The 14,986-nt window shown below is 35.3% G+C and overlaps 1 protein-coding gene and 1 pseudogene across 4 annotated transcripts in view; one reads left to right on the forward strand and one right to left on the reverse strand.

Annotated features, from left to right (window-relative positions):
• The window catches only part of BRWD3 (bromodomain and WD repeat domain containing 3), a 131,885-nt gene that overhangs the window by 21,418 nt on the left and 95,481 nt on the right, over window positions 1–14,986 (reverse strand). For all 4 annotated transcript variants that reach the window (XM_078363026.1, XM_035289671.3, XM_035289670.3 and 1 more), the window contains 5 exons: window positions 12,830–12,979; window positions 10,865–10,941; window positions 7,753–7,921; window positions 6,555–6,668; window positions 2,255–2,362 (listed from right to left, as the gene is read on the reverse strand). In XM_078363026.1, the coding sequence (XP_078219152.1) occupies window positions 2,255–2,362; window positions 6,555–6,668; window positions 7,753–7,921; window positions 10,865–10,941; window positions 12,830–12,979 (618 nt within the window). The remainder of the gene's footprint in view (window positions 1–2,254; window positions 2,363–6,554; window positions 6,669–7,752; window positions 7,922–10,864; window positions 10,942–12,829; window positions 12,980–14,986) is intronic.
• On the forward strand, window positions 13,277–14,058 carry LOC118150667 (proteasome subunit alpha type-1 pseudogene; annotated as a pseudogene).

A 14,986-nucleotide genomic window follows, 5' to 3' on the forward strand; every position in this document is an offset into this window, starting at 1 on the left:
ATGTTGCTGCAAAGGCCATGATCTCACTTTTTATACCTATGTAGTATTTCATAATATATATGTACATTTTCTTTATCCAGTCCACTACTGACAGGCATCTAGGTTGATTCCATGTCTTTGCTATTGTGAATAGTGCTGTAATGAACATACGTGTGCATGTGTCTTCCTGGTAGAACAATTTATATTCCTTTGGGTAAATAACCAGTAATGGAATTTGGGTAGTTCTATCAAGTTTCTGAGAAATTTCCAGACTGCTTTCCACAGTGGCTGAACTAATTTGCATTCCCATTAGTAGCATATAAGCATTCTCCTTTCTCCACAACCCCACAAGCATCTGTTTGTTTTGACTATTTAATAATGGCCATTCTTACTGGTGTGAGATGATATCTTATCATGGTTTTGATTTGCATTTCCCTAATGATTAGTGATGTTTTAGCATTTTTTCATGTTTGTTGGCCACTTATGTGTTTTTTTTAAGAAGTGTCTGTTCATGTCCTTTACCCATTTTTTAGTAAGATCGTTTTTTTGCTTAAGTTCCTTGTAGATTCTGGATATGATCTTACAAATCGTACACATTTACTGATTGTTAGTCACATTTAACACATGGAAAAACTGATCCTCATGGGTATAGGGTCCTGCTTAAAGTTATATACTATGAAACAGCAGAGCTGGAATGGAAACCCAGGTCTTATTCCAAAGCTCAAGCTCTTAGACCACAATAAGCTATTCCTACAATTTCCTGGAACCACAAGGTTAGGATAAAAAGTAAAAACTCAGCCAGGCACGTTGGCTCACGCCTGTAATCCCAGCACTTTGGGAGGCTGAGGTGGGCAGATCACCCGAGGTCAGGTGTTCGAGACCAGCCTGGCCAACATGGTGAAACCATGTCTCTACTAAAAATACAACAATTAGCCAGGTGTGATGGTGGGCACTGTAATGCCAGCTACTCAGGAGGCTGAGGCAGGAGAATGTCTTGAACCTGAGAGGTGGAGGTTGCAGTGAGCCAAGATCATACCACCACACTTAAGCCTGGGCAAGAGTAAAACTCTGTCTCAAAAAAAAAAAAAAAAAAAAAAAGAAAGAAATAAAGAAAAGAAAAGAAAGAAAGAAAGAAAGAAATCATGTGTTTTATTCAATCCTCTGATTAAAAATTAAAAAAAAGAATTCAACTTTCACCTGATGCAGAATAGATGGTAGCTATCCCTTCCAGGAGATGATCAATAAACATTTTTACAAACATCTAAAACAAATCTTTATTTTAATGAATATACATATTATCAGCAGGGCGTGGTAGCTCACACCTGTAATCCCAGCACTTTGGGAGACCGGGTCTGGTGGATTACTCTGAGGTCAGGAGTTCGAGACTAGCCTGGCCAACATGGCAAATCCCCATCTCTAATAAAAATACAAAAACTAGCTGGGCATGGTTGTGTGCACCTTTAATCCCAGCTATTCAGGAGGCTGAAGCAGGGTAATCACTTGAACCCAGGAGGTGGAGGTTGCAGTGAGCTGAGATTGGTTCACTACACTCCAGCTTGGGCAATAGAGCAAGACTCAGTCTCAGAAAAAAAAAAAAGAATCATCACACAACCTTTCACTTACCTGGAAAACCATTGCAAAATGGCCCTTTACTCTCTTTTTCAGAAAAACAAAATAAAATATACATAAACCTAGGTACAAATGACGGTGTATGTATACCTATGACTATCTGTATATGTGTGTGTGTGTATATATATATATATGTAGAAATGAATGAAATGATATATTTATTGATAGAAAATCATTCTCCATAAAAAACAGAGCCACATGGATATTATATATGTAGCTACATGGGTATTATATTGAAACAGCTATCTTACAAAACACAAGTTTCTGGGCTTCTTGTGATTTATCATATTTAATATATACCAAAGCTGTAAGAACCTTGAGAGTGTTTACAGTCTACACACTCAGTTTATAGAGCCACCAGAATGTACAAAATTGCTGATTAGAGAAAATATCCACATAGGGGAACTCCTGCTTTGGTCTAATTATGGACTTGTATAGACTAGACAATACAAAATAGCATTCAAATTTTGAGAAACATATAAAATGTGATCCATAATATTCAGTTCTACAATAGTATAGTACATCATTTTATCTTAGATACACAATCAACAGTGAAATATGCATGAAACTGAGGAAAAAATCATGGGTAAGCAAGGTAATTCCAAAGCTACTTCAATTGCATAGCTTATGAATTTGGCAAACTTACCCTGAGATCCATTTTGTTCCATGGCTGTTTTTGTAAATTAACACTGTATATTTTTGATTTCCTTACAGCCCGAACATAAGCTTCATGTCCTTGCCTAAAATAGATAAGCTAAAACAGAAAACATAAGGTATTAAACAGCAGCATCTATAACTCTGTATGTCCAATATACATTCCTACAAACATCCTCTTCTGTTTGTAGAAAAAATAATTGTAACATTGAAAGACTTTATACAATAAAGGTTTTAAATGATGTTAATTCAGTACTCATGCCTATGTAGCCCTGCACTCAGTACTACATCATATATGCACAGCAAACACAGTCTGTCCCTTCAATCAGTTTTATGAGTGTGCTGAAGAAGCAGATTCCTGGAAAAATGTACATAAAACTGGTCATGTTTTAAAGTATAAGTGGCCCTCCACATCCACAGGTTCTTCATTAACAAATCTAATCAAATACATATTGAAAATATTTGAAAATATACATATATATATAATGTGATACATATTCAGTTCTACAGGAGTACAGTACATCATTTTATCTTGGACATATAATCAACTGTGAAATATGCATGAAACTGAGGAAAAAACCATGGGTAAGCAACATAATTCCAATTTTACTACTTTATATATATAATTATAATATATTATTTGTACTACTTTACAAAGTAAAGTAAAATTTTTTTTATATATAAAATTTTTTTATATATTTATATAACTATATAAAAGTAAAATTTTTTTACTTTACTTTGTAAAGTAGTAAAAATATATAATTATATATATAAAGTAGTAAAATTGGAATTAAACAGCAGCATAAAATTTTTTTATATATAAAATTTTTTATATATTTATATAACTATATAAAAGTAAAATTTTTTTACTTTACTTTGTAAAGTAGTAAAAATATATAATTATATATATAAAGTAGTAAAATTGGAATTATATATTATATATAATAACATATATATAATATATTGTATATATATTATATATATATATAAAGTAGTAAAAATAATACAATTAGACCAGGCATGGTGGCCCATGCCTTTAATCCTAGCACTTTGAAAGGTCGAGGTGGATGGATCACCTGAGGCCAGAGGTTCGAGACTAGTCTAACCAGCATGGCAAAACCCTGTCTCTAATAAAAATACAAAAACTAGCCAGGCCTGGTGGCATATGCCTGTAATCCCAGCTACTCAGAGGCTGAGGCAGGAGAATAACTTGAACCTGGGAGGCGGAGGTTGCAGTGAGCCAAGATTGTACCATTGCACTCCAGCCTAGTCAACAAGAGCAAAATTCCATCTCAAAAAATAAAAAAATTAAATAATAATGATAATACAAATAAAAAACCAATATAGTATAACAACAATTAATATAACATTTATATTGTAATTTGGTATCATAAGTAATCTAAAGATAATTTCAAGTATACAGGATGATGTACATAGGGTATATGCAAATATTTTGCCTTTTATATAATGTCCTTGAAGATTCTGTTATTTGCAAAGGTTCCTGGAGCCAACTCTGTGTGGATACTGAAGGATAACTATACGATACTTCAAATTATAACTGGTATTCTAACTATCAACATTTTAATATTCAGCCTACACATTTCATATAAACACTACAAATCACAGGCTACTAAATGGAGTAATTTCAAGACAAATTAAAAGCTGCCTATCACAAGAGTTCAAGTCATAACTGTCCTAGAAGAAAAATGAATTCAATTACTTAATTCTTCAGCTCTTTAAGCCACCATTTATTATCATTTTCTGCATTTATTACAAAAAGTTTCTTTTCCTGAAGTTTAAAAGTAGTGATAGAGGCCAGATGCAGTGGCTCACACCTGTAATCATAGCACTTTGGGAGGCTGAGGTGGGCAGATGACCTGAGATCAGACTGGCCAACATGGTGAAACCCTCTCTCTACTAAAAATAGAAAAATTAGTCAGGTGTGATGGTACACGCCTGTAATCTCAGCTGCTCAGGAAGCTGAGGCAGGAGAATTGCTTGAACTCAGGAGGCAGAGGTTGTGGTGAGCTGAGATAGTGCCACTGCACTCCAGTCTGGGTGACAGAGTGAGACTACACCAAAAAAAAAAAAAAGTAGTGATAGAGATAAGTAAATAGAAGAAAGTAACAAAAATACCATATTATGAGATTTCTAAAATTCATTAGCATACTCTAGCAATCAATGCTAAGTCAGAATTTCTAACAGCTAAAACATTGAGCAGTAAATGAAAAAGGTTTAAACTTAGTAAATCAAATAATTGTAAGGGTTAAAAACCAATAATACACATGTCATTAAGATATCCTTTATTATATATTCATTACTGAACTCGACAAATACTGATCATTGAACATCTATGCATATAGGCACTAGATGCTGTGGTAAGGCATAAAAATATTTCCCTCTAGGATATGGACACACATGTAGACATGTAACCGTAATGCAAGGTAGAATATATTATACATCAGAAGATAAAAGTAATTTAGGTAGAAAAACTTATGAGGACAGAGGAGCTGGCCAATGAAAAACAGGAATAACACCCTGGAAAAGTTGGTATTTGAATTAGACCTTGAAAATTATAATTTTAAGAAGCAATGATCTGTGGGTAGGGATATGTGGGCAAGACAATGAGGGTTTAATATTAAGATGAAGTAAAAAGTAATGATGCCATTAAGAAATCAATTACATAAAAAGTATATGTTTGCCTTTATAATTTCTTTAAAAACATTCTCTACATATTCACTGTCTGATTTATATACATCTTCCTCATTACCGGAAGAACTGTCTTCACCTCATACATATTAGTCTTGAAGCATTTAAGGATGTAGTAAGTTTAACAACATAGAGGAAAAGGAATTCCACCAAAGAATGGAGGAAAATGTTCCTACAGAAAGGAGTCTCATCAGATCTTAAGAGTGTACAGATCCCTATTTAGTTCTATAGTTTTCTAAGATAACTCAACATTACTCCTCTTCTGCCTCCAGAAAATAAAATAGGCAATATAAGAAATAGTGATTTAAGATATGCCAGTAAAATTTTACAAGTTCTCTGTTTTTAAGTATAGGATTCATCAGAAAATATATACTAATAACATAACTAGGCAAACAAGTATTACTCAAAAGTCCAAAACCTAAAAGAAAACATCAAAAGAAACATTTAAAAATATCTAAAGGGAATCAGCAAGTAATAGCTTATTCGTTAGTCTATTGGATAGTTACTCTGATGTAAGATCTCTGTAACAGGCAATTACAGAAAAGTTCCGTGAAATTTTCATTGTTCTCAAAATGTTTAGAGCCTACTTGCAAAGTTTTGCTCCTTCTTCTGTTGCAATGACAGTATTACATTTCTACTATCAGTCTTAATAACTGTGTAAAAACATTGAATCAATAACAAATTAATTAGTATATCAGAGACTCTAAAAGCCAAAAAGAGTTCTAATGTTCCTATGTTAGCATAATATTCATAAGAAAATTTTTTACCAGGTAGAATTTTGATTAATTTTTGACTGGCCAAAAATAAATATGGCTATACTAGTCAATCACAGACTCAGAAAGAAAGCCGTTTGCAAAATTCCATTCCCCTACTCATTTAAAGGAGTAAATAACTTCTTGCATACTTTCTTTTTTCTTTTTGAGATGGAGTTTCTCTCTTGTTACCCAGGCTGGAGTGCAATGGCGCGATCTTGGCTCACCGCAACCTCCACCTCCTGGGTTCAAGCAATTCTCCTGCCTCAGCCTCCGAATAGCTGGGACTACAGGTGCACACCACCATGCCCAGCCAATTTTTGTATTTTTAGTAGAGACTGGGTTTCACCATGTTGACCAGGATGGTCTCGATCTCTTGATCTCGTGATCCACCCGCCTTGGCCTCCCAAAGTGCTGGGATTATAGGCGTGAGTCACCACGCCCGGCCTTCTTGCATACTTTCTATCAGGTTGAACTTTACTTTAAAAAACAATACGGGACATGAATGAGGACTCAAAATACCACTCAATTCTACTAAGAGGTATTTCAGATTAAAATAAAGCCAATTATTTTCATGACTTCACAAAGTGATCAATTTATCTCAATATTCAATGAGCACCTAATACACTGAAGCTACTGGGCCAGGCCCTACAAAGGATACAAAGATTAATACAATTCAGTCACGTTCCACAAGAAATATATAATCGAGCAGAGCAGCTAAGACACTGTATGTATTATTATAATAGAATTAGGAATATAAATATCCTAAGACTGATTAAAGTTAGTGCTCTTGAGGCTCCACAGAAAAATGTTATAACAGGTAACAATTACCTCATCTCCCATTTGTGGGACAAATGGGGAACGTCGGGGTATAGCATCCAAGATCCACTGAGGGGCAAACCATTCTTCATTAGGCTCACCTGCCATAGAAACCAGCCCTCCTTTCTGAAACATAAATACATGAACAGTTTATGTATAAAACACAGCTCTCCAATACATAAAACACACAAATAATAGCATGAAAAATAGTAGGTAGAGAAGATTAAAAATTTCAGGTTACAATGAAACCTAAAGTATATAAATTAGAACCATTTTGCTTTATTACATACAACTTTGTGCCAGTAAAAAAATTAGGTTGCAAAATTTTAACTTACAGGTAATAAAGTGACACTATATATGACCTAAAAACCGTAACTTTTACATATGTCTCTTGACTACCACATGAATTCAAATGCAATAAGAGTAAGTTTTTGCCAATAAAATAGTGATAATCAAGAAAATAATTATGTCTACTAAAGCAAAAGACTACAGAATGTGTCTATAATCAATTTTGAAATTAAAATTATAACAACTACAAAAATCAAGTCTTTAAATCACCTGAATGAATTTACAGTGAGGAAAAGAAATGGTCATTGGGATGAAATAAAAACGTAACAGTAAGCCAGGCACAGTGGTATACACCAGTACTCCCAGCTAACCAGGAGGCTGAGGTGGGAGGATTGCTTGAGCCTCAGTTTGAGTCTGCAGTGTGCTATAATGATGACTGTGAATAGCCATTGCACTTCACTCTGGGCAACATAACAAGACCCCACCTCTTTAATAAAAATATCAAAAAATGTAGTGGAATCAAAGGACAGTCATATACAATTTATCATACTCTTCCATGTTACAAGTTAAAAATGGTAAAAATGAGAACTCAAAATATTACATAACAAGAATCATAATGTTGTCTGATAAAGGTGACAATAATATTTTTTAAGACAGTAGTTTATTTGAGGACATTTTGCTACATTTTAACATGATTGTGAATATGTTTGAATAACAAATTATAATGAAACATTCTAGCCTCTACCTTTGATAAGAGAAAAAATTCAAAAATTCTTTACATTTTGAAGTCAAACTACTTTTACTTACTTTCTCAGATGAAATATTATTTCTAGAGAGAAGTCAATGGTACTATTAAATGTTTAAGTATCAAAAAAAAAATCAAAAAAATAACAAAAACAAAATAACCTGTAAAGTTACAAACCTTCTTTCTAGTCTGCTTAGGTTTCTTCTGTCTTTCTTCTAAGGACTTCAAATTTTCTTCATCAGAGCTGCTGCATATTTTTCGTGTTGTTTGTCTGGTTTGTCTTTTTGGGGGTTGTAAATTTATTCCAGCATCTGCTGTCCAATCAGAGTATTCACTTGATGAATCACTGTAAATAAATCAAAATTATGAATACCTAAGTATAGAAAAGGAGTAGTTTTACTTAATAATTGAAAGATCATTCTGTAATCAAAAACCTTTATAAATGACATGACTAGATTTTGTTATAACTTAAGAGAAAAAAAAATATCGGCTAGATGTGGAGGCTCACACCTGAGATCCCAGCACTTTGGAAGGCCAAGGCGGGCAGATCACAAGGTCAGGTGTTCAAGACCAGAGACTTGTCTAGTCAACGTGGTGAAACCCTGTTCTCTACTAAAAATACAAAAATTAGCTGGGTGTGTGGTGGCACATGCCTATAGCCCCAAACTACTCGGGAAGCTGAGATGGGAGAATCACTTGAACCTGGGAGGCGGAGGTTGCAGTGAGCCGAGACGGCACCATTGCACTCCAGCATGGGTGAGAGTGAGACTCCATCTCAAAAAAAAAAATTTATGTAGAATTTTGATAATTATGTAATTTTAATGAAATGCTTCTTGGATAAAGTATACTTTATCCATGGATCATAACTATATTATAATTATAATGCTTAGTTTCCTATAACAGGAATTAAAATCCCTGTCCAAAATCCCAAATCTTCTTAATAAAGAAACATCTTATTCTTAGAAATACTGAAATGGAATTGTTTTAAAACTGAAATATATACATATACAGTCATGGGTCACTTAACAAAGGAGATGCTTTCAGAGAAATGCATCATTAGGTAATTTTGTCACTGTGTGAACATCATATAGAGTGTAATTACACAAACCTAGACAGTGTAGCCTACTACACAGCTAGTCTATATAGTAGAGCCTATTGCTCCGAGGCTACAAATTTGTACAGCATGTGACTGTACTGAATACTGTCGGCAATTTTAACACAATGCTGAACATTTGTGGATCTCAACATATCTACATATAGAAAGGGTATAGTAAAAATATGGTGTAAAAGATTTCAAAAAATGTATACCTACATAGGGCACTTAACATGAATGGAGTTCATAGGACTGAATGTTGCTGTGGGTGAATCACAGTGAGTGATAGTGAGTGAATGCGAAGACCTAGAACATTACTGTATACTACTGAAGACTACAAACACTACACTTAAGGTACATTAAATTTTTAAAAAGCATTTTTCTTCTTCAACAAGAAATTAATCTTAGCTTACTGTGACATTTTTATTTTATAACTTTAAGCTTTTTTTGAACTTTTTGAGACTTTTATAACACTTAAAACACAAACACAATGTACAGCTGTATCATTTTTTTTCTTTCTTGTTTTTATTTTTTTTCTTGAGACAGAATTTTGCTCTCATCGTCCAGGCTGGAGTTCAATGGCACAATCTTGGCTCACTGCAACCTCCACCTCCTGGGTTCAAGCAATTCTCCTGCCTTAGCCTCCGGAGTAGCTGGCGTTACAGTTGTCCGCTACCACGCTAGGCTAATTCTTAAATTTTTCATAGAGATGGGGTTTTACCATGTTGGTCAGGCTGGTCTCGAACTCCTGATCTCAGGTGATCTGCCCCCCTTGGCCTCCCAAAGTGCTGGGATTACAGACATGAGCCACGGCGCTGGGCAATTTTATTTTCTTTATATCCTTACTCTGTAAAGTATTTTCTATTTTCAAAGTTTAAACATTTTTTTCATATTTTAAAACTTTGTTTAAAAACTAAGACACAAACATTAGCCTGAGCCTACAGAGAGTTGAGATCATCAGTATCACTGTCTTCTACCTCCACATAGTTTTCTCTTCCACTGGAAGGTATCTGGAGACAATAATACATAGAGCTCTTATCTCTGATGATAATAATGCCTCCTTTTGGAATATCTCCTGGAGGATCTATCTGAGGCTATTTTACGTTAATAATTTATTACAAATAGGACGAGTACACTCTAAAATAACAATAAAAAGTATAGCAAAAACAGCATGCTGGTGTGTAACTGTACACCCTGCTACTCAGGAGGCTGAGATGGGAGGACTGCTTGAGCCCAGGAGTTTAAGGCATGCCTGGGCAACATAGCCAGACACCATCTCTAAAAGAATAAAAAATGAAATGAAGAAAAATATAATATAAGGCCGGGCATGGTGGCTCACACCTATAATCCCAGCACTTTGGGAGGCCGAGGTGGGTGGATCACGAGGTCAAGAGATCGAGACCATCCTGGTCAACAAGATGAAACCCCGTCTCTACTAAAAATACAAAAATTAGCTGGGCATGGTGGTGCGCACCTGTAGTCCCAGCTACTCGGGAGGCTGAGGCAGAATTGCTTGAACCTAAAAGGCGGAGATTGCGGTGAGCCGAGATCGTGCCATTGCACTCCAGTCTAGGTAACAACAGCAAAACTCCATCTCAAATAAATAAATAAATAAATAAATAAATAAATAAATAAATGTGAAAACCTTCACTTAAAAAAAATATATAAAAGTACAGCATAGTAAATGGGAAAACTTGTAACATAGTTGTTGATTATTAAGTACTATATACTGTACATAAATGTATATGCAAAACTTTTATATGACTGGCAGTGCAGCAGGTGGATTTACACCAGCATCCCTACAAACACATGAATAATGCTTTGTGCTACAGTATTACAATGGCTATGATGTCACTAGGTGACAGAAATTTTTCAGTTTCATTACAATCTTGTGAGACCACCGCCACAATGCACTCCGTCATTGACTGAAGCATCATGCAGAGGGTGAGTATAATTGCCAAGATGTAGAATCTTGGATTTAAAAATAAGTTTATTTTATAGGTGAAGAAACTTTTAGTTTGAGCCTTTTAGGCTCACAATGACATCAGAAAGACATTGGGAGAACCAGGATCACATCAGGTCTTTAGGTTTCCAGCCAGTACCTTTTCTACTACAAAATACCATTTTAATTCTGGTATTGCCAAATTCCTACAAGAACATAAAACTATTCAATAATTTTGGTCAAATTAACACTACCTGGAAGAACTTTCACTTTGCCATTCAACAACAGGATCCTCTACAGAAGCATCACTTGTGCCAACAGTTTCATCTTCCTACAACAAAGAGCCAGCAATTAAGATATATGGTTATTACCAGCTAATGTATTTCTAATTAAAAAACCACTACTGTTTTATAGCATTTTTTAAATTCTGCCCTCAAAAATTTTTCTCCTTAAAATGCACATAGTTATTGTTCTAAGTATATCTGTAACTCACAACTAAGTCTACTAGGCATTTCTAAATTTCTGGCATCATTATCTTATTGATATAAAACATCTTTTTATGATTTCAAAGACTCAACCATCTTAAATACAATATTAGAAACATTGTTTTAAAAATACCTAATGTCTCTACCAAGTTAATAGAATTACTCCCCATTAAAAAATTTCATTTTTATGTAAAATTTTAAATACAGTAGAGAGAATAGATAACCCATGTACACAACCTCCAGTTCAGATAATAATTCACTTCCTATCTTATTTTATCTATACCCTCACCCACTGTCTTATACTCTAGCATTAGTTTGATCTACATCATAACCAAAAAAAATCATTTTAACCATGAATATTTAGTGAGATTAGGATTTGTTTTAAAAGTACAACCACAATGCCATTATTACATTACATTTTAAAGGGAGCATCAGGCCAGGTGCAGACAGATCAGGCCAAGGAGGACAGATTACCTGAGGTCAGGAGTTTGAGACCAGTCTGACCAATATGGTGAAACCCATCTCTACCAAAAATACAAAAATTAGCCAGGCATGGTGGCATGCACCTGTACTCCCAGCTACCTGGGAGGACGAGACAGGAGAATTCTTTGTACCTGGGAGGTGGAGGCTGCAGTCAGCCAAGATTGCGCCACTGCACTCCAGCCTAGGCAACATAGCGAGACTGTCTTAAAAAAAAAGGGGGGGGTGAGGGGAGCAGCAGTTCCTTAATAGTTATCATTCTTTTAAGATCATGATTTTCATATGGGTGGGGGTGGGGCATGAATGGAGGGCATCTTTTATAAGAGTTAGTTTAAGAATTGTGAATGGGGCCAGGCACAGCACAGTGGCTCAAACCTGTAATCCAAACATTTTGGGAGGCTGAGGCGGGCAGATCACCTGAGGTCAGGAGTTCGAGACCAGCCTGGCCAACATGGTGAAACCCTGGCTCTACTAAAGATACAAAAATTAGCCAGGTATGGTGGCACATGCCTGTAATCCCAGATACTGGGGAGGCAGAGGCAGTAAAATCTCTTGAACCCGCAAGGCAGGGGTTGCGGTGAGACGAGTATGCGCCACACTGCTCTCTATCCTGGGCAACAGAGCCAGATCTGTCTCAAAAAAAAAAAAAAAAAAAGAATTGGGAATTTGGCAATGGCAAGAGAATGAGAGTACCATACCATATATTGTCAACTCATGATTAAACCTTCATTATGCACTTAACAATGAAAGCTGTTAAGAGAACAAAAGGACTGGAGAACAGAAGAACAGAATGAAAAGAATTGCTATACTCTTTATTCATTACCATGAAAAAGGTAGGTCTGCAAAAAATCAACACTCAATGATTTCCATGTATGGTGAAGTCAATAATAACAAAAAATGTGTATATTATGTCAATCAGACAGCCAACTAGTTCTGAAAGCTGTTTATATTCCATCCCTTTCCATTTCTAGGCTGATTTCCTCCTACTCTTTTTTTCACTGTCTCAAAGTTAAACTCTGGCTGGCATATTTGATACCCTCATCAAGACAGCATCTGAGGTACAAATCCAAGAAGATACCTAAAGGAATTAAATGTGCCCAAATATACCTACAAAATGTATTATTAATGAACAAACCTCTTATAAGAATATCATCAAAATAATTTTCTATTAAAGAAGTGACCCTTAAACCCAAATGGATGATACAAACTGGGACAAAGACGACTACATCAAATAAATAATAGTATATATCTAACCTCTGAGGAGCTGTCTGAGTCTTCCTGTACACCTGAATTTTGACAGGATGCTTGTGAATTATGCTCTATGTTGGACCGTGTTTGGTAAGTATGCTGACGCTTGCGCTGTGTCCTTCGTAAAGAACGCCCACAGCTAGGCTGATAATCATTCTGTAAAAGAGACGAATAATTAACTTTAAAAAAGGAAAAGCTCAGTAAACACACAATAAAGCAAATTAAGTGGGGAGTAGAGGTGAATAGGAGATGAGAATAAATTCCCCAAGAAAAAGCCAATATATAACTATACTTATAATATTTAACCCACTTTCCACTAATATTGATCATTCCTAAAAATTATGGGTTGCAAAGTCCCACAGACTTCTCTGTACAATGCAGAGTGATAGTTTAGGCAGCAACTCCTTGATCCTCAGTTTTGCTAGAGGCTGCAACCAGGGCTGTGCTGAAACCATGTTTGGAAATCAGTATGACAATGACATCATTGTCTGGAGCAGGATTCATCAAACTGAATATGGAATGGAAGCTGATAAACAAGGTTCAGCCAGAGTTGGTCTGAAATTAAAAACCCATGCAATATTGGCTGCATTGAAAAAGGCACCATTGGAACTTGCAGCTCATCAGAAAAAAATTTTCCATGTTGACAACTGTATTTGTATCTCACCTGCAGGGCTTACTGATGATGCTAGACCGTTATGTAATTTTATGTGCTGGGAATGTTTAGATTCCAGATTTGTATCTGATAGACCTCTTCCTGTGTCTTCTCTTCTATCTCTAATTGGAAGCAAGACCCAGATACCAACACAACAATATGGCTGCAGACCATAATGGACTACTTATTGCTGGTTATGATGCTATGGGCCCTCACATTTTCCAAACCTGGCCATCTGCTGACGAATTTTGACTATAGAGCTATGTCCACTGGGGCCCGTTCTCAATCAGCTCGTACTTAACTTGGAGACACATTATGTCCAAATTTATAGAATACAATTTAAATGAACTGGTTAAACGTAGTCTGTGTGCCTTAAGAAAGACAATTCCCGCAGAACAGGACATAACTACAAAAATGGTTCCATTGGAATTGCTAGTAAAAATTGAGATTACAATCTATGATGATGATGGTGATAATGTGTCTATTCCCGGAAGGTCTTGAGGAAAGGCCACAGAGAAAGGCACAACCTGCTCAACCTGACGATGAACCAGCAGAAAAGGATGATGAACCAATCGAGCATTAAATGTTAAGCAAGACTATGTATGTATTATCAAATAAGTAATAACACTGGAAGACACACTGATGATACTAATTATCAGTAGAATGATGGTGAAATGGTATGTTTTAGGAATCAGTCCAGATGTGAGTTTTTTCTAAGCAGCCTTACTAAAATCATATAATGGGGTACATTTTTCTCTGAGATGTCTATATAATTATTTTCTAGGAAGTATATGTATCTGCACTAATGTTTTTATATGAAGAAAGTAAGTGTCTTTGTGATTTTAAAGACAACTAAAATAAAATTGTTTCACCTCCTGGAAAAAAAATGTCTGGGTTGCAAGAATTTGCCCATTCGTAATTTACATAAGCAAGACATTTCAGTCATATTTATGTATATATAGCATGTATTTATTTAGTTCTGTTCAAACATCTAGAAAAAGTTTGTTAAAGTGCTAAGATATAAGTGAATTTAATCATCTATACTTTTGTTCATTCTAGATTAACATTGAGGGCTAAACTCTGATTCTTTTACTTCTCTTGCCCAAATTTCTGTCTAAGAGGTCTTTTGCAGGGGTAGGGAATAGGGGGATGTTCCATGCCTTACAAACCAAGTCTCATCAGAGGGATTTTACTTAACACTATATAATGTGTTATAACTTTCCAATCTGACTCTGGCATAACATCGCACAACAGATAAAGAAGGAAATCAAAATATTTTAACCGTGAGTATGTTTTTTTGCCATATATTGAAATAGCCCTGTAAAGCTGTCTTCATTGGGAAAATCAACATTCTATAGATCCCTTTCTCTTTCCAGGCCTTTTTCCTGATCCAGGAGAGAATCAACCAAGAGTCTGGCACTTTTAGTTAAGTCTGATAAGAAACATTTGCAATCTACTTTCAGTGAAAAAAGCTACCTACAGGCTTCTTCTGCATAATGAGAATCTTGGTC

This window comes from Callithrix jacchus, chromosome X, assembly GCF_049354715.1.
Source record: "Callithrix jacchus isolate 240 chromosome X, calJac240_pri, whole genome shotgun sequence".
In the NCBI taxonomy this organism is placed as follows: domain Eukaryota; kingdom Metazoa; phylum Chordata; class Mammalia; order Primates; family Cebidae; genus Callithrix; species Callithrix jacchus.